This window comes from Piliocolobus tephrosceles, chromosome 8 (assembly GCF_002776525.5).
Source record: "Piliocolobus tephrosceles isolate RC106 chromosome 8, ASM277652v3, whole genome shotgun sequence".
Classification (NCBI taxonomy): Eukaryota; Metazoa; Chordata; class Mammalia; order Primates; family Cercopithecidae; genus Piliocolobus; species Piliocolobus tephrosceles.
Window position 1 is genome coordinate 144,080,318 of NC_045441.1, and position 19,140 is coordinate 144,099,457.

The 19,140-nt window shown below is 48.0% G+C and overlaps 1 protein-coding gene across 5 annotated transcripts in view; it reads left to right on the plus strand.

The window, feature by feature from the left end:
* RBM33 (RNA binding motif protein 33) overlaps nucleotides 1-10,627 on the plus strand; it is a 133,747-nt gene extending 123,120 nt beyond the window's left edge. For all 5 annotated transcript variants that reach the window (XM_026447014.1, XM_026447015.1, XM_026447018.1 and 2 more), the window contains 2 exons: nucleotides 3,700-3,788; nucleotides 4,134-10,627. In XM_026447014.1, coding sequence (XP_026302799.1) covers nucleotides 3,700-3,788; nucleotides 4,134-4,182 — 138 coding nt within the window. In that variant the 3' untranslated portion in view covers nucleotides 4,183-10,627. The remainder of the gene's footprint in view (nucleotides 1-3,699; nucleotides 3,789-4,133) is intronic.
* The last annotated feature ends 8,513 nt before the right edge of the window (nucleotides 10,628-19,140 follow it).

Below are 19,140 nucleotides of genomic sequence, written 5' to 3' on the forward strand. Positions count from 1 at the left end.
GTTCTGAACATCATGGGGCAAAGAGGCTAGGGTTCTGAACATCATGGAAGCTTTTTGCTGCCAGGTGGCGTGGCTGTTGATTTGATCATATGGTTCTGGGTGGAATTGCTGGGTACAGATGCAGGAAGCTACCAGCTGAAGTGTATTCTTTTACCTTGCATTTGCTACTTATTTATAGTAGCCCAGTAAGCTTTCCTCAGAAGTTGTCTGAAGATGTCTGAAAAATGAAAAGCCAGTCAGGATGAGAGCTGGTGTGCCAGCCTTTCCCCTCTCCCTGCCAGTGTGTTATGTGGGGGCTGGGGGTGAAGAAGGAGGTCCTTACATAGGTCAGTATGTAGACTTGAGGCAAATTCTAGCTTTTGGTTTGTTCTGGGTGAAGAAAAGTTTTAACTCTATGGTAGTGTGTTGCCGAGTTGTGTAGACGTGTATATTTTCACAATGGAAGCTGGCGACCATGTCTTTAAGCTTTCACTGGAAAGTTTCTTTTCCTCTGCTCCTAATACATTGTGAATACTTGTCATTTTGGTAGGTCAAAAATGGTTGAATATTGACAATTTCTATAGTTTGATTTTGTGTCTAGAAAACAGGGTTTATTTCTGAAAGGAGGTACAAAAATGTAAATAGGGTAGACAGGAAGCCAATATTAGGACAGCACGCTTGTTAATTGTGTCGAGTGTCTGAAAACCAAGTCATTCCTCTGATTGAAGAATCTCACTGGAAGTTAATGCTTTCTTGGTGGATAGCTCCTCAATCAAATCGAGGTTTTTAAACTACATAGATTACAAGTAAAACCTGATACTAAATATTGTATGATTGGCAGCCTGATGCCCTAATTTCACATTGTGAAATTGCCCAAAGGAAGTCACCACATATATCTAGAAGTGTTATTTCCCAAAAAGAACAACATATTTTCTTTTTTCTTTATTTTTATTGTTTTTTGAAGACAGAGTCTCACTCTGTCACCCAGGCTGGAGGGCAGTGGTGTGATCCTGTGATCATGATTCACTGCAGCCTCCACCTCCTGGACTCAAGGGATCCTTCCGCCTCAGCCTCCTGAGTGCCTAGGACTAGAGGTGCCCACCGCTGCGCCTGGCTAATTTTTAAATTCTTTTTTATAGAGATAGGATCCCGCTTGAGTATCGTATTTCCAAAATCCAGATTCTATCTGTGAATTGCAGAATGTTGATCATTGTTTTGTGATATATGAAATTAGTTTTCCTTATCCATTCCTAATGAAGGAATTTTTATATTTTTAGACAAGATAAGTTTAGAGAAGGTCCATTATTGTAGTTCTCACAGTAAGCTCTGCCACAGTATTGGCAGCTGTTGTGTGACACTGTTTCAGTCACTTTTGGGCATTGCTTAAACCCCCCAGGATCCTGGAGCACTGAGCATGCTAGCGCTGTTGCCGGAAGAACGGAGAGAACCCCAAAGGCACGGCTGCAGCAGCTCTAACCTAGGTTAGGGTTGGGGTTAGGGGTCAGGTTTGTGTTATGTTAGGGTTAGGGTTAGGCTGGGATGGACAAGTGACACTCACACAACACAGCCCCTTACCTGGGAACAGAACAGACGCATTTTCTCTCTGGAAGTTGCTCTGTTGTTTCAGTGACTGAGTATCATTCACAGGCTAATACACAAAAGGGGTGCATGCTGAAATACGAGTCTGGCAGATTGGCAGAGAAAACAGGTCTCTGTCAAGAAATACAGGCGGAATTTCAAAGTCCAGAAAGCCATATTGCAAGCCATATTGCTGAGAATGTATCCAGGAGACTACGTTATAGGGCTTTACTTTTCCTGTTAATGACAAGTGAAACTATCAAGAAATTTCTTTTGTATTCATTTTTTATTTCAGAAAGAAGGGAGAAAGTCTGATATTTTACTGAACTTGTTTCAGAGAAAAGACTAATTCCGTTGCTGCCTCGTGGGCTGCCTCATTGCTGGCCTGTTTCAGTGATGTCCCCAGACCAGTGCTGCTGTTTCTGGGGTAGCCTGCGTGCAGGCCTTCTTGATGTCCTTGAATTTGGAGACTTGGACCTTTGTATTTCTGTGTAAACACTGTTACAGAAGCCCTGGAAGACACCTTTTTCGGAGCGTTGGAGTATTCCTTTAGAGCTTCGCTGGTCTTGTTTACTGATGGACATTCTACAGTTATTAAAATGGAGAGCAGTTATTTCATATACAGTGTAACTTTTTAAACACTTTCCAAGTCATTGATGTTTGTAGCTGTTTGCTTCCACTGTAGCTCTTTGACATGCTTTCAAATGAAGTGGTCACATGTGCCTCAGTATTTTCAAGGGATCCTGTGCTGGTAGTTATTTTCTCTAGCTATTCTATTACACTGAACAGAAACTCAGACACAGCAAATAATTTCTGGCCACCAAAAGTGCCTGTTGAGTGCAGTCCTTCAGGACAGTGTTTGCTGATGCCCATGCCAGGAGCTGCCCAGCCACCCCTGCTCTTAGAAGAGTCGGGCAGTGGGTGCGGTGGTTCACGCCTGTGATCCCAACACTTTGGGAGGCCAAGGCAGATGCAGATCATGAGGTCAGAAGTTTGAGATCAGCCTGGCCAACACAGTGAAACCCGATCTCTACTAAAAATACAAAAAATTAGCTGGGCGTAGTGGCAGGTGCCTATAATCCCAGCTACTTGGGAGGCTGAGGCAGCAGAATCGCTTGAACCCAGGAGGCAGAGGTTGCAGTGAGCCGAGATCGTGCCACTGCACAACAGCCTGGGCGACAGTGCGAGACGAAGAGTCAGGGGCGCCTGTGCGTGCTGCAGACAGCAGGCACTAAGTTGACTGTGTTCTGAAGTAATTGAGAAGAACCAGACTCTGGAGCTGTGAGTTGCTTGAGAGTTCACAGAACGCCACCTAACAGATCCGCAGATCGCTGTGCTCTCCTCCTGCCTGCCCCTCCCAGCCCTAGGTCCTGAATCAGGTTTAAGAAGGCAGCTCCCCTCTTCCTCAGGCAGCAGGTTTGAGGACTAGATGTAAGTTACGCTTTTCAGACACTTCCTTTGTAAATCTTCACTGGATTCATCATTTCTTTCAGCCAGTCTTCATACATTCATTTCTTTTTCACTGGCATTGTTTTAGGCCAGTGGGTGGCGACTTCATTTCAGATACCACCGTCTTAGACTGGTATTCACAAACTCTAAAGTACACAGTGTGACCACGTTATGCTGATGGCTGCCCCAGGCACCGCTGCCCTCACCGTCACTCAGCCGGATGCACGAGATGGTAGACTAGGCCATCACCTGCTGTGGACTGTGGGGCCCACATACTAAACAGCTTCCTCTGGTGTGATGAGTCCTGTTCCTAAAAAGATTTGTGGGGGCCCCTATTAAGAATCACCTGATAAGAAGGTGTGAGAAGAGAAGATGTCTCCGTCCAAGGGCACCTGCCACCAGGTCTCACAGAGCAGGCTGGGACAGCTGATGTGGCCAGATGATGGGAGGTCTTAACACTAGACTTGGGAGACGTAACTGTTGCTCTTGGTGATGATTTAGTAAAGCACTGTTTTGGAATAGATTATCTGGATAAGTAAGAAAAATTGCCAGGGAGAAAGGAAAATCAATTAGTTTGTTCCAAGTGTCCGCTGGACTCATTTTGTGTTAAAGCTAATAACGTTTAAATACATATATTCATATTTTTTATTGTCATTTACAACTGACATTAAAGTGTTTGTTTTCTTCCTCTAGAGTTTACAAATGCTTCCTCAGCAACGGAAAGCCATAGCTAAGTTCAAGGAGCCAGCCCACGCATTAGCATTTCAGCAGAAATTCCACAGGTGACCAGTGTGTTCTGTGCTTGTGGTGATGAGGGGGCGGGAGCAAGGGCCTCCTTCCTGTGCCCTGCCATCCATCACAGTAGCAAGCGTGTGTCCCCACCTGTTCCTATAGAAGGACACCAGGGCACCAAGTGCAGACAGTTATCCTGTCATGAGGCATGCGTCCTTTTGTCTGGTGGAGAATTGCCCCTTGTGTTTTAATAGATCTTCCCAGGCAATCTGCCTTTTTATATGATGGGTTTTTATTAAACAGGACCCACCAGGCTCCTTTAGTTTCCTCCCACCTTGGTCGGTTGATTGCTGATGTGCAGAGTTAATGTCGATCATTTCTTTACATTTGCACAGGCATATGATAGATTTGTCCCACATAAATGTGGCCCTGATCGTGGAGTGATTCCTAACAAGAGAGCCTGACCTTAGGCTGTACACACACTGTGGAATTTCTTCAAGGGAGCTGCCGGCCAGCGCAGAACCCCCAGGAGCACAGGTCTCTCCGAGCCGCAGTCCTGCGTAACTGTTGTCCAGAGCGCCAGCCAGCCACGGGCCTGATTCCAGAGGAGCTGAACTGACAGAACACAGCAGGCTGGAGTTGGTGTTAGATTGCTTCACATTCTGTTGTCACCACCAAGAACTCCAAGTTTTTCGTTTTGTTTTGTTTTCAAAGTGCTTACAATGCATGTAGACATTGTTCTTTGTGATCTGACTCTATGATCGATCACAGTGACTTAGATTCAGGAAAGAACATTAACGTCACAAGTTCTAAGTAGTTTTCACAGCAAAGAATATTTGATAATGGTTGCACTTATCTTCAGTGCAGGTTAGAAGAGTCTTCTCAACCGAGCTTAACTCGAGTTGTCTTCTCAGCCCTCAGAAGGCTCTTGTAAAAACGTAGATTAAAATTTGGGTGATTATTGATTGACCTTTGCATACCCTGGAAAGCCAGGGTATGAGTGGGGTGGTTGGGAATGGTGCCAATTGAACAGCAGATTCTGCTTCTTGTCACTGTTTCAAAAGCGTCAACTCTGCGTTCCTAGTTTCGATGAACTCCCCTTTCATTTTTAACACACTTCCCAGATAAGGCAGCATGTTGAACAGGCACACAGCATGGCCCTCGGCTAGAGCAAGGGTCTATGATGGCCTCACCTGGCAGCCCTCTGGCCTAGTTCCCACCACATGAGGTGGTGGAACAGCCTGAAGGTGGAACAGACCTGTCTGGTTTTTTCCTTTTTAAATGCAGCAAGGTGGCCTGTTTGTCACTGGCTCTGTGATACATGACATTCCTTGGGAATTTGGTGGCCTTGCTTCAGTCACCTCTGTTTTTCTGAAGGCTGTTCCAGCAGGGCTGCCCTGTCCATCAGCGGATGTTCACTCTCGCCTGCCATTCCCTGTGGGATGTGGGGTGAGGGTGGCTTTCTTCCAGGGACAACATAACCCCAAATGAGACGAGTCTGTGTCATCGTTGAAACTGCTTTTCATAATTGCGGGCAGGTTCCTGTAGGTGAGACATACTTTCTATAAAGCTACTGTAGTAGAATTCATTCTGGGCAAACACTGAAAAAAGTGCCTTACTGTATTTCTGCTTACGAAAGAGTTCCACTATTTTGGATATATTCTAAAGTGGACCTGAGCTATTTGAGCAAATAATGCTAGGGCATACTCAGACATCTTAGCTACCTTTTCTACCTACGATTTCATGTCACATTTGTTAATAGAATTAAGGGAAATAGAAGCCCATTCTTTCTTACTGCCGCTGGAGGGAGCATGGCGCTAGGGCTGTCAGCCTCCTAGAAGGAAGGGACTAAGGAGACGGTCACAGACTTGCGTCATCTCGTTTCCACAAGTTGACGTTTTATATTACTTTCTCAGATTAAGTTACCACAACAAACTGAAGAGCCGAAGCAGGTCTTCCAGACCCTGCGATCCTTTCTGTAGTGGTGATTCTAAAGCGGCGTTTGCTGTGTGCTTGAGAGTAACACCGCACGCTGCAGGGGCTGTTGCGGCAGTCAGTCCCAGGAAGCCACAGTGCTTGTAGGATCTGCTAGGACCCTGCAGCTGTGCTGCCACCACCTCTGCTCCAGAGTGTCCCAGCCAACCCTCAGAAGATGGGATTGTCAGTCAGCCCTGCCTCACCATGCCTGCAGGAGGCTGTCCAGGCAGCAGGTCTGTGTGCCCATCAGCGGGTTCCCACGGCTGTCACTGCCCACTCATTTCCACAGTTAGATACGGATGTGTTGATATATTTGGTCTAGTTTATTTGGCTCAGTGCACAGCTGCGTTAGAGTGGTGACTTTGTTGCCCTTGAGCTCTAATTAAGAGAGATCCAAACCACTCCGTACCCACTGGGCAGTGGGAAGGCCTACCGACTCACTTTATCATTGAGGGCTTTCTGATGAAATGAAATGAGTTTCGTGACTTTTTTCTTTAAACACTTTTTGGAATAGTCTGAGTGTGCTGTGTTTAAAACCAAAAATCTGCATGCTGTCTCTGAAAAGTAGGCATTGAAACAGACTTTTTTGTAGTCAGTGTTAATAAAACGGATCCTCTTTGGGCCCTCATTGTGAAGATAGACTTCGTGGCCACTGGAAGGTCTGTTTTGGTGTCACCCGAGTGTGACACAGGCACTGGGGTGTGCATGTTTCTCTAACTGTCCACACATGCACATAGGCAGACTTTCTCATAGAATATTCTTGAAAGGTGATCGGCAAAGTCATGCAGGCCTGCCTTAAAGCACTGATTAAAACAGCCCAACACAGTCCGACCCCTCAACACCCATGGCCGTCGAAAATGGATTCTTAGTACCAGACAATCCCAGTAATGAAGGTTGAGCTTCCTCGAAGGAAACTACAGAAAAGGAAAGAAGCAGAATTAGAAAGGAGTGGTACTTCCATGTTTGGTGTGCTGCTCACGTGCAGTCAGCCCACACCAGCCAAACCCTCGTGGAAGATCTGCTGCAACCATTATCTTTGTTCTTGATTCATCATGCATTTAAAATGAGATGCAAGAGCATTTAGCATACCATGTAAATATGGACCTTTTAAAATTAAAATATTATTGGATTGGAAGTGCTTTCAACTCAGCCACATCTTAGCTATTAGTTTCTTCGTGTTGTCTTATCAAAGTTTAATGGATACAGTTCCACAGTTGTTGATGTGTTTGTGTGTATATTCGATTTTTATAAAGATGGTAGTAAGTCAATACATTTATCCTGATCTGTGTATTATTTGTTCACAAATTCAAGAAGCTTAAAGGCCGTAAATATCAGTGTATCTCGTAAGGTAAACCAGTAGCTGATCATGTGGAGCCAAGTTACTTCTTTTCTTTTTGGGTTATCTCATTTTGATTTTGTGCTGTAATAGAAGTTCACTTAGCTGCTTACTTTAAGATAACCTTGCATTACCACTGGTCTGGCCACGTTTGTTAAATCCTTATACTGATATTCTTCTAAAGAGTAAATCTCATTTTTGCAGACAAATTTTGAGGGGTTTCTCTGCTTTCTGGACAGGCAGCAGCCTCCGTAGGCACCCACACCCCGCCTTGCTGGAGGAGATGGGACGGGCGGGAGGTGGCTTCACCGTGACTATTTTTGATATGGGTCATTCTTAGCATGATTTGTAAAGGTCTCAAACAGTTGTTGAAGCTTGCTTCTGTGGCATTTCTGAATTGTGGCAGAGCTTAGATCCTGCACCCAGGGCTCTGTTTTTCAAACGGCACCTTGCTCAGTTCTGTGAACAGAAGGCCTTGTTACTGAAGGAGGTGGAAGAGGAGTTTAGGGTGAAGAGGAGGAAGGGCTGGACAGACCCAGGTGAGGAGAGGCCTGGCGATGGGGGAAGCTGTCATCTCAGTGTTAATAATCTACTTGCTTCTAACACACTGGCTCATCAGGGGAGGTCATCCAGGCCGGTCAAGTTGAGAGCCCTTGGGCCAGGGTGCTTGGTGGCACACGGGCATCCACTGCATGGCCTGGAGGAGTAGGGGAGGGGAGCGTCTTCACTGGGTGGTGACCAGCTGGGACAGGACAGGTAGGGCAGGTGAAGGGCACCCCAGGCCCTGGAGCCTTCGTCCTGGGATGGGTTTTAAGAACTCATCACTTTTGTTTTCTTTTGGCTTTTGTTTTTTTTGTTTTGTTCTGTTTGTTTTGTTTTGTATTTCTTTGTTATTTCATTGGGAAGGTAAGCGGAATGTGCTCATAGACCATCAGACTGACGCTTGTCGAAGGCAGGTCCTAGTCACGTAATTGCACGGGACAAGGAGGTCAGCGTGTGTGATGGCAGCGTGCTGTGCCGGCACATCGTGGAGTCCTAGAAACTCTTGAGTACCTGCGGCGGTTCCCCTCCTCTGCTCTCTCCCTGGAGGGCACTGCCAGCTCTCAAGGAACACTCCTGGTCGGTGTCTGCGGTGCCCGTTGTGGGTGACTTCAGGCTTCCCGCTTTGGTGTTGCTCTTCCTGGGATTCATTTTTTTATTGCCCTTCTTCCCTATTTGTAGGCCCAGCTCTGGCTTCACATAATCGCTTTTAGACCCAGTTTGGCTTCCCTTCATTAAGCTATGACCCTCCACCCCATTATTTTTTTTTTTTTTTTTTTTAATTTGGGGAGGGAGGGAACGGGGTGGGTGAGAGAAAACTTGAAAGGTATCATTGGTTCTTCAAAAAATTATAGGTGACGATTATACCAGGGAATTGACTGATAGGAGTGGGTGCAGGACAGGAAAGGCTCCGAGACACCCCCCACTACCACCACTTGGAAAGCCCCGAGTCCAGATTGACTAGGGAAAGGCTTAGACACTTTAGTGTATTTCAAGAGCATTTCAGTTAACATTTTCAACTATTTTTAAAGTTTGTGAATGGAGGTTATTTTGGACATTCTTAAATATGAATTCTCCAAAGGCATTTAGCCTTGACTTAATATTGAATCCTAAGGATTTTATGTAAGGTTTTTTTGCAACCTATTTAATTTTTTTAAATGCCTAACTTCTGAGGTGCATAAGCCCGTGGTTTGTGTACTGGAGCCAAAGTGAAACTCACTGATTCATATTGGATCCCCAGGTATACCTCCTGCTGGTAGCATATGGCTGGAAAAGGCCGTTTGCCTCACACATTGTAACCTGCCTTGGCTGGCAAATGGTTTAAATGTCTCAACTCTCTCTTTTCTGTGTCATGTTTTGGTAGGAAATCTTTAAGATTGGCGGACGGAACAGGTATTTTAGTGAGACATTTCTTGAGTACTTGCTTTTTCCTTTTACTTCTAACCAACTAAAAGATAAGGAGGTCCTCATGTTGGTATTTTGCTTGGTTTTATTTTACTGATTTTAAAAGGTATGTAGAAAAATGTAGGCCTTTGAAAAGAAACAGCATGTAGTTTATTTTAATATGTTGCATAGAGTGGATAGGCAGACAGGTACTATGGTAATGTATTCTGTATTTAATAATTTAATATACTCTAGAAAATAGACCTCATGCATTCTTTCAGCATGATTTTCTTTTAAACTACTTTTCATTTTAAGGGCACCCGTAGCAGAAGCTGATTTTTCAAGGACTGTTTAAGTTGTATGCATTCTGTAGTGTTTTCTTAGGTGTGTAACATTTTTAATAACATGCACGCACAGAACACAGTGGTGCCCTGAACCAAAGGAGCAAAAAAAGCCATCACTCATTTCTATAATCGAGCTTTGCTTTCCACAGGCGTGGGATCCAGGATGGTGTCCTCTATGAGGACTTGAACTCTTGGGCTTTAATTCCCCTGTTTAATTTTCAGGTACCACAACGACAAAGCACAGAGCGTGACCTTTTTCATGTCTGAGCTGATTCTGTTTGCTGGACGTGTCTTCTTCTTGCTCTACTGTTCATTTAGTAATGGGATCACCTGGCCATTCCGTGCTCTGGGCTCTCCCTCTCTGTCCATTTCTATTTTGCTTTCCTGGCTAAATCATCTACCATTCTTAACACTGGTAGCTCCTGTCCCATTCCGAGACTCACTCTCTCAGACTTTCCCATCTCCCTCGCTTTCCATGCTCCTCTCCCCTGCCTCCTGGCTCCACACTGGGTGAGGGCTGTATTCCTGCCACTCTGCTCCGCCTCAGCCTTGAGAACTCCACGTGGGCTGGGAGGGAAGGTGCTGACCTTTCTCACACTGTGTTTACAACTCCATCACCTCTCAACCTTTGCTTTGACAGGTCTTGACTCACGATTTATTCCTCCAGGTCTTTGATTGGAGAGAGTAACTTTTTAATTCTGTTGTTTTGCAGTTTGGCTCTGTAGGAGTGAGTGGCGATTCAGATGCCAGCGTCCCGCAGTGTGCGGTTCGTGCCCTTAACCACCCGCTTCTTTGTTTCCCGCCCCTCTGCTTTCGCAGGAGCTCTTGTGCTTGAGTTCAGTGTTAGTGGTAGCGTGGCTCACTCCACTTGGAGGTGGCGGCCGTCTGACCGTGTGTTACCGCTTTGCCGACGGGGCCTCCCAGCCCTGATGCGTGTACACTCTGCGGGCTGCACCCGGGGTGGCTCTGGTTGGGGGCGAAGCTGTGTTGACTGGGAGAGCGTTGGAAATTGAGACGTCGAGAGATGACGGGAGTGCGTTTCTCTGGGTTTGATCTCCGTCCCGTTTTCTCCCAGACACTGCGCTAAACTTGTGGGAATGCCGTTGCCTGTTCTACTCCTTTGTTCACATTGCGTTAACTGCTGTGGTAACTTTTTCAGGATCTATGTGAAGAATGGTAATGACATAGTTGAAAAGAAAATGTACGGTTGTGTGTTTCATTTGTGTGATTTCATACCAAAAAATGTGTTTGAACTATATTGTGTGTAATTTGGAAGTCATGTTAATAAAACCTTGCAGTTTCCACTCTGGTTCCGTAGCCTTCATTTTATCTTGGGGCTCAGGTCGGGCCACAGCTCATCTTACCTGTGTGCCCAAGACGTTACTTCCGCACCTCTGCAAGGGGCCAGGCTCGGGGGCTGCCCTTGCGCTCCCCAGATTGGCTGCTGGGTTGCAGCCCGCGGCTTCCACGCAGCTCTCTCATTAGTGGGCCTCGAAGGTCAAGGGCAACTGCCGCCTCCTTGCCTGCATTCTGGGTGTTGCATGACTCCGAACTGACCAGGCAGATGGCATCGAGGTATGCTGCTTTTGGTTGGGGGTGGAGGAGTTAGTCTTTTTAATTTTTTAAAGCATTACAGATAATTTTTACAGGTCTTCAGAAGAGACTTGTATTCCAGCATGACAATAAAAGACTGAAGATGGGAAGCTCAGTCTCCCGTGACACCGTTCTTCCACGGTGGCGTGTTCTTGCCACGTGCAGGCCTCGCTGGAGGTTGTGATCACAGTGCATATACCATCATGCATATTTCTCATTTCACGTATCCCACGCGTTTTTCATGTTGTTAGAAATTGCTCATAATTTATGATCTATTTTGAAAATGAAGTCTTTAAAAAGAAGGCAGCTCTGTTTCCAGAAACCGCTGTTAAAGGAAACAAGAAGATGTTCCCGTCACACCCCCGCCCTGCGCTGTGATGGGCCCTCTTCCCCTCTCACCCGGATGCTGGTGTTGGTGTCTGTGCTGGGGTTCAGGGGGCGCTGGTGACCAGCTCCAGCCCACTCGCCACCTGCAGCACCTTCTCCTTTCTTACGTAGAAACAGGACCACCCGTCTCAGGCAGTGCCATTTCCTTTGGTCCCCTTGAGTTTGATGGAAGACATGAGGCTCCCTTGACAGGCCTCTCCCTTCCTTCGTGGGACAGCCTATGGGTCAGTGGCTGTGAGAGCCGAAGCAGATTGGGACATGGTGGCACCCTTTCTGTCATCCCTCTGGTCCAGGCCGGTTTGCAGGGCTTGACAGAGCCACCCAGCAGGGCCCTGGGGAAGAGCACAGTGGCCGTGGAAGCACTGTTGGGTATGTGGGAAGAAGGCACATGCGCGGTTCCAGCTGCGTTCATCCCTGAGAGCAGGTTTCGTAGGCTCACTGCCAGGGCTGGAAGCAGGCCGTCCAGGCAGGTGCGGGAGGGCCACACGGCCATTCTTCATGCTCTTCACCTCTGTGTAATGCACATGAGAATTCTACTGACGTAACTGAAAAGAAAATGTAGTGTTGTTTCATTTGTGTGACTTCATATCAAAAAAATGTGTTTGAACTATATTGTATGTAATTTGGAAGTCATGTTAATAAAACCTTGCAGTTTCCACTCTGGTTCCGTAATGCAAATGGGTGCCTTCCACAAGCGGGGTGGTCTACAGTGGGCAGACGGTGGCTGCTTTCAAAGGTAACATTTTATCACCCTGTTTTCCCCGTTCTCGTAAGGATGAAAAGGAAAGTGCCTTAGTTTGAACCCAAGTAAGGGAGGAAGAAAGCAAGAGAAGAGGCAAATTTGGGAAATTGAAATGGAGGAGGAAGCGATACGTAACAAAAGTGAAATGTGTTGGGTGAATTTCTCAAATCCGATTTAATTATTAAGCCTACGTCATAATCTGAGAATGCCATGTGATTAGAACCCAAAGCAAATTTCTTTCACTTCAGTCCATAGTCCAAGAATAAGTCATTCCTTATTTTTAAAACCTGGACTTTGGGTAATGGGATCTCTACAGAACATGGGCAAAAAATGACATTTCAGGGAGAAAAGGGGCTTTCTTTGAATTAAGGGGACACCCAGAGTGGTATGGTAGTTCCTTTGAAGAAGGTATTGTTATTTCCCATCATTGGTCCCCGAGCAGTGCCTGGCATGCTGGAGGTCTTGGTGTGTCTTTATTTAGTGCAACCAATTCCGTGAGGCAGCGTATTTGTGGCAGGCCCAGGGGCGTCCCTGGGCACAGGGCCTTTGGAGGTTTGGAAGTGGTTTAGGTGTGTGGCACTGATGACTCCTGTTGAAACATGGCAGCTGAGTCCTGAAATCTCACCCTTGGCGGTTTCTGCCTGTCTCACCTGGAGTGCAGTGGTGTAACCACCGCTCAGTGTAGCCCTGACTTCCTGGGCTCAGCTGATCCCACCTCAGCTTCCCCAGTAGCTGGGACCACAGGCGTGCACCACCGTACCCAGCTAAGCTTTAATATTTTTAGAGACAGGGTTTCACCATGTTGTCCGGTTTGGTCTTGAACTCCTGGCCCCAAAGGATCTGCCTGCCTTCGCCACCCGAAGTGCTTGGATTACAGTTGTGAGCCACCATGTGCAGCCAGCTCCTTTTCTTATTCAAACATGTATTTGCATGTTTTGAAAGAGTGACTTACAGTCACATCTGAAGGGAAAACTAAGTGATAGTTGTGTAGGAAACCCACAGTACTGACAATCAGTGGCTCTAGGAACAGAAGCACAGAACCATGCGTTGTACACCTCGAGGTGCAGCTCATTGCTGTGTGCTTAAAAGAAACGAGAAGCACAGCAGTTCTGAAGCTTCACGCTCAAAAATGAAGCTTTCTTGCTGACCTTTGGTGTTGCCTGTAGGCTGCAGCGAGAGGGCAGAGGTCCTTGCGGCTGTTCTCTAGGGTCCGACGCCGATCCAGACAGGAAAGTCAGTGGGGCATTCTGGACGTGTCGTCGCACCAGGCTGCAGAGCTGGACACTGAGGAAACCCCTCCGGAAAGCAAGCCGCACCTCCCGGCCCTACTGCAGGTGACTAGAGGACAGGGCAGATGGAGAGGAGTACTTCTCTGATTCCGAGTAACAGCTGCTGTTGAGAAGAGGAGGCGTAATGAAAACCCACACCTAAGCTCTTTACCCAGCTTCGAAAGCAAGCCTGGATGTTTTCAATCTCAGATGCTAGTCTGTTTTTCCCTAAAATTGACAATGGAGATAATTTTTTCTCGCCGCCAAAGGAGAGCACCTGTGGATGGTGTCTGAAGAATACCATGTTTTATTTTATTTTTTTATTATTTTTTTTGAGACAGGGTCTTTGTCACCCAGGCTGGAGTGCAGTGGTGCAATCTCAACTCACTGCAGCCTTGACCTTCTGGGCTCAAGAGACCCTCCCCTCTCAGCCTCCCGAGTATCTGGGATTACAGGCGTGCACCACCACAGCTGGTTAATTTTTGTATTTTTTGTAGAGATGGGTTTCACCATGTTGCCCAGGCTGGTCTTGAACTCCTGAGCTCAGGTGATCCACCTGCCTTGGCCTCCCAAAGTGTTGGGATGACAGGCGTGAGCCTTCCAGTGCTGCCCCCGGCTTAGGCTTCTTCCCTGGCCCTTACATTGCCAGTGTGCACCTCAGTCACCAAAGGCAGGCTGTGCCCCCGAGATGATGGCACCATCCTGGCCAGGGAGCCACTGATGACAACCATTCAGATGATGTCATGTGAAGCTTCCTGAAATTCTCTCTTCCATTAGTCTTCGGATTAATCAGAGGAAAACGCTTATTTAACAAAATTAATAGATTAAAACCCCAGTTCTTAGAAAAAAAATCAATGACATAGACAAACCGCTAACTCAATAAGAAAAAAGAATGTACAAATAAAAAGAAACACAAGGAAGGAATTACTATTGATAAAAAGGAGTTTTTTAAATTGTAAAACATGTAACATCAAATTATGTGAATGTAACATCAAAATTATATATCAATATGTAGGATTTTAACTGTCAGTGTCCAGTTCTGTTATATGACATACGTTCACATTGCTGCACAGCTGTCCCCACTATCCATCTCCAGAACCTTTTTATCTTACAGAACTGACACTGTCCGCATGAAACACAAACTCTCATCCCCTTTCCCTGAGCCCCCAGCACCCCCCACTCCACTTCCTGCCTCTGAATTTGACGACTCTAAGTGCCTCACGTGGGTGGGACTCTATGGTACTTACCCTGGTGTGACTGGCCTATTTCACTTGGCACGATATCCTCAAGGTCCGTCACGTAACAGCCACATCAGGATTCCCTTCCTTTTCAAGTCAGAGTCATATTCCATTATAAACACAGAGCGCATCTGTTACCCATTCACCCATCAGTGGACGCTTGGGACGCTTGACAATGACGAAGGCTGCTATGAACATGAGTGTGCACACGTCTTTTGAAGACCCTGCTTCCAATTCTCTTGTGGCTGTATGGGGGTGTGGAAATGCTGGGTCGCATGGCAGTTCTATGTTTAATTTTTGAGAAGCTGGCATCCTCTTTTCCACCGCAGCCACCACATTTGACATCCCCACCAACAGCGCTCAAGGGTCCCTTCCATTTCGCCACATCTTCACCAACATGTGCCGTTTTATGTTTCTCTGTTTTTTTGGGTCATAGCCGCCCTAATGGGTGTGAGGGGGAGTCTCATTGTGGTTTGGAGTTACATTTCCCTAAGGGCTAGTGAGGTTGGGCATCTTCTCATATGCTTGTGGGTTGTTTGTGTCTCTTCTGTGGAGAAACATCTATTCAAGTGCTTTGCCCATAAAAGAGATTTTGTAAGCAATGAAAGACTACTTTGTAGATCTTTTTGCAGATCATTTCAAAACCTATGTGATATGGATAATTTCGTAGGATAAACAGTGTATCAGTTTCAACTGCTGTGGAGAACTAAAGCTCATACCAGCCAATCTCCACAGAAAAAATAAAGAAAATGGTAAAAACAAAACAAAACAAAAAACAAAAAACTAGCCACACAGAAAGGCCTACATATTACAGAGGAATTCTAAATGTTTAGAGACCAGATATAACTTATGCTGCATAAATTGTTCCAAAGCATTTAAATAGAAAATTTCCACGTCTTTTTAATGAAGCAAATATATCAGTTATATCTAAACCTGGAAGAGATGGCACAAAAAAGATGACCAACTAATAATGTTTATAAATATTGATGCAAAAAAATCCTAAATAAAATACTGGTGAAGCAAATACTACATTAAGAAACACGAAGCTGGGTGATAGGAGGGTTCTTGACTGTAATCCCAACACTTTGAGAGGCTGAGGCAGGCGGATCACTTGAGGTCAGGAGTTTAAGACCAGCTTGGCCAACGTGGGGGAAACCCTGTTTCTACTAAAAAAAAAAAAAAAAAAAAAAAATTAGCCGGGTGTGGTGGCGGCACCTGTAATCCCAGCTACTGAGAAGGCCGAGGTGGGAGGATCGCTTGAGCTGAGGAGGCGGAGGTTGCAGTGAGCAGGATCCCGTCTCTTCACTCCAGCCTGGGCAGCAGTGAGACCCTGTCTCAAAAAAAGGGGGGAAAAAAAGTTTTATGAAGACACAAAAGCAATTCGCAGTGAACTCCCTGTGTCGAAGCCCCCATTTGTGGAGGGATATTACATTCCCCCAGGACCCCAGACAGCCTCCCTGACGGCCACGCTTTGGGGCTGCATCAGGAATTTCAGGACCTGGGCGAGTCTCCAGTTAACTTTTGTTGTTTTTTCTTTTTGCGGAGCTTACCTGGTCAGGCGGTCCTTCTGTCCGTGCCCCAGGGTGAGCCCCGAGGCGCCCAGGCCCTGCGCCCCCAGCGTCCCCGCAGCAGCCCCGTGCGGCCTCCAGCTGGCTGCGTCAGAGCAGGGAGCCCGGGCCCGCCTGGCTGCCCGGAGAGTCCCAGAAGGCAGCGCAGGGACAGCCCCGCTGAGCCCGTGGCTAAAGCAGGCCGGGCCGCCGCGCACCCCCGCACTCCTTCCCCGGTCCGCCGGGCTCCGCGCGCGCATCTCTGCAGCCCCGGGAACCTCCGGGCCGCCCGCTGCAGACCAGGGCTGCGCTCTGGCTGCCCACGGCCCCCGCCGGGCACAGACTCTGGGGACCTTTCCTGAGTGCTGCCTGGACATCCGAAGGGGCTGGGATGCCTGCCCCTGCTGGGAGCGAGCACCAGGAGCGGGTGAGGGGCGCGCCGCAGGCTTTCCTGCCGGCCGGAGGGGACCTCGTGCCCCCTTCTCTGCCTCTGCCCCTACTCTCTCTCTTCCCTCTTCTCCCCTCGTCGTTCCCCCACAGCAGCCCTACCTATTCCTGGACACGCCCAGAACCCCGCGGAGATCTGTCCCCTGGGCCTGCCCACTCCTCTCCGGCCCTTTGAGGATTACAATTTGTTAGAAAGAACAAGTTAGCGACTAGTCTTTCTAAGCAGTGAGTTTTCACACATTCCAGTTTCATATGAAAAGTTTGCCCTACGCTCCTGATAGCCAGGACATTGAAGCCAGCTGGGTCTCTGCTGCCCCCACCCCCGGGCCTGGACGGTCAGTGCCGGCTCTGCTCACACCATCTGCGTCCACCCAGAGGGTCCGGCCGTGGGAACAGCGCGTGTCTGGTCCGCACTTCTGTTCTTAACCTCTCAGTGTATTCAGGTTTCCCCAGGCAGAGCCGTCAGCATATCGACAGCTAAAAGCCCAACCAAAACCACAACCAGCGAAGTAACACAGCGACGATCGGCCTTGGGTCTGCGAGGGCGGGGAGCGCAGGTTCCGCTGCTCAGCCGGAGGCGCAAGGACGGCCGTGGGGCTCCAGTACAGGGACCGGGCCCCGCGGGCTTTGAGTGACACCGTCGGCCAGGAGGAGCCCCGTCCACGCTTGGGCAACGAGCAACCGCAGCCGTCCGCGCAGCCTGGGGGCCGTCTCCCTCTCCAGCCCCCAGGTTCTCTGTTCCACGACTGGCTCTTGCCCTGATTCCATTGGGGCTGAGTCACAGCCAGGGAAGGGGCTGAGGCAGATCAACGCTGGGTGAACCCCGTCTTCCCGAGGCCATGCTTGCACCAGGAAGAGAACACAGTGGACCCCCTGAGCACCAACAGGCCCCAAACCCCCCAGGGGCAGCCCAGCCCTGGGGAGGAGCCCCTCCTTCTCCCTACCTGCCACACTGGCCAAGTCCATAACCCTGCCCAGCAGCCCATCCGGGCCGTGTGGGTCCACACGTGGCCACCAGCTTCCTTTCAGGACAAGAGAAAACGGAACCTCTCCTGTTCCAACAGGCCTTTCTGGGGCGGGTCCTGCTTGCCTTGTGGCAGCCGAGGTATGTGATGGATGCCAGCCAGCCTCCCCACCATGACCCCAAGAAATCCTTCCAGCCCCTCCCTGAGCCTGCTCCTGGCTGAATTCTTGTGTAAGTGGATGCGGGGTCTGGAGACACTCCCGGCTGGGCCAGACCCCATGAGGAGAAGCTGCGCAGGAGCCTGCAGGACTCAGTCCAGGTCAGGGCTCTCACACCCGTTGGGCGGCCTCTGCTTCCTGATGTGGCTGTGCACAGATGCCCGGGCGTGTTTAACCTGCTCGGGCATCTGTGTTTAACCTGCTCGGAGATACTGGTGCTGCCCACATTCGTTCATCGGTTGCTTACTCACTCACTCATTCATGAACTTGGTATTTACTGAGTGCCACTGTGTGGCATTTCTGCGGTGATGGACACAGTGGGGCTTCTGCAGTGGACACAGTGGGTCTCCTGCGGTGATGGACACAGTGGGGCGCGGCAGCGGACGGCACAGTCCAGCCCTGTCCGCGTGAAGCAGACAATTCTGGTGGCAAAGAGCTGGCTCCATGGCAGGGGTAAAAACACGCCCAAAGACACCAGCACTTGACCTTTGTGTGCCCCGAGCCGGCAGAGCTGCCCTGGCTTGCCCGAGACATCGCGGATCTTGTAGCAGATCTGGCTCCCTATGGAGCCATCTTGGGAAAATGTACACTTTTTTCATGGATGAGTATATTTGAGAAAGGCCTTTTGGAGGTACCAGTGTTGAGCCTGGCGTGAAGGCAAACCTCATGGCTTCATGGCCAGCCCACCTAGTTCTTTTTTCACCCCACACTCCTCAAGATCCTTCTCTGAATGGCTCTGATTACTTAGAAGGTGAAAATCACTATCAAAGGTTGAAGACTTACTATCGTTTCAGATATTCCTTACAAAAAACAAACAAACAAAAAAAACTACACCATTGATTTTGGAAGCAACAGCAAAAGCAGAGGCCCCAAATCTCTCAAATGTGCACCCAACCAGCTTCCTGGTGGCTGATCCAGGATGTTCTCATGACCAGGTAAAAACCAGCGTGGATTTAGAGAGGAAAGGAGAAACAAAAACACATCATTTCTTCAACATTTTTAAATTGAAATATTTTATTTTTGCTTACAAAGAACTAAGTTGTCATTGAGACAAATTTGGAAAATATAGAGGAGGAAAGGGAGAAAATAAAGTCACTTATAATTGCGTCGCCCAGAGAGTGGGTTCCTACACACACACACACGCACCCACGTGGGCCAGGCTGCACACCGCGTTATGGAACCAGCTTTTGTCACCACGTAATGTATGTAACTATTTGCTCAGGAGGTTAAATATTCTTCCCCAGTGTCACCTTACATAACTGAGTAGCAATCCCTTACATGGATGGCCCTTACTTTCCTTAACCCCTAGTGATGGCAGTTTAGGCTGCTGCCCAAATTTGTTCTACTATAAATACCACTGTAGAAAACATACTAGTGGCTATGTCATGTGCAAATCCATAATCATTTCCTTGGTGTAA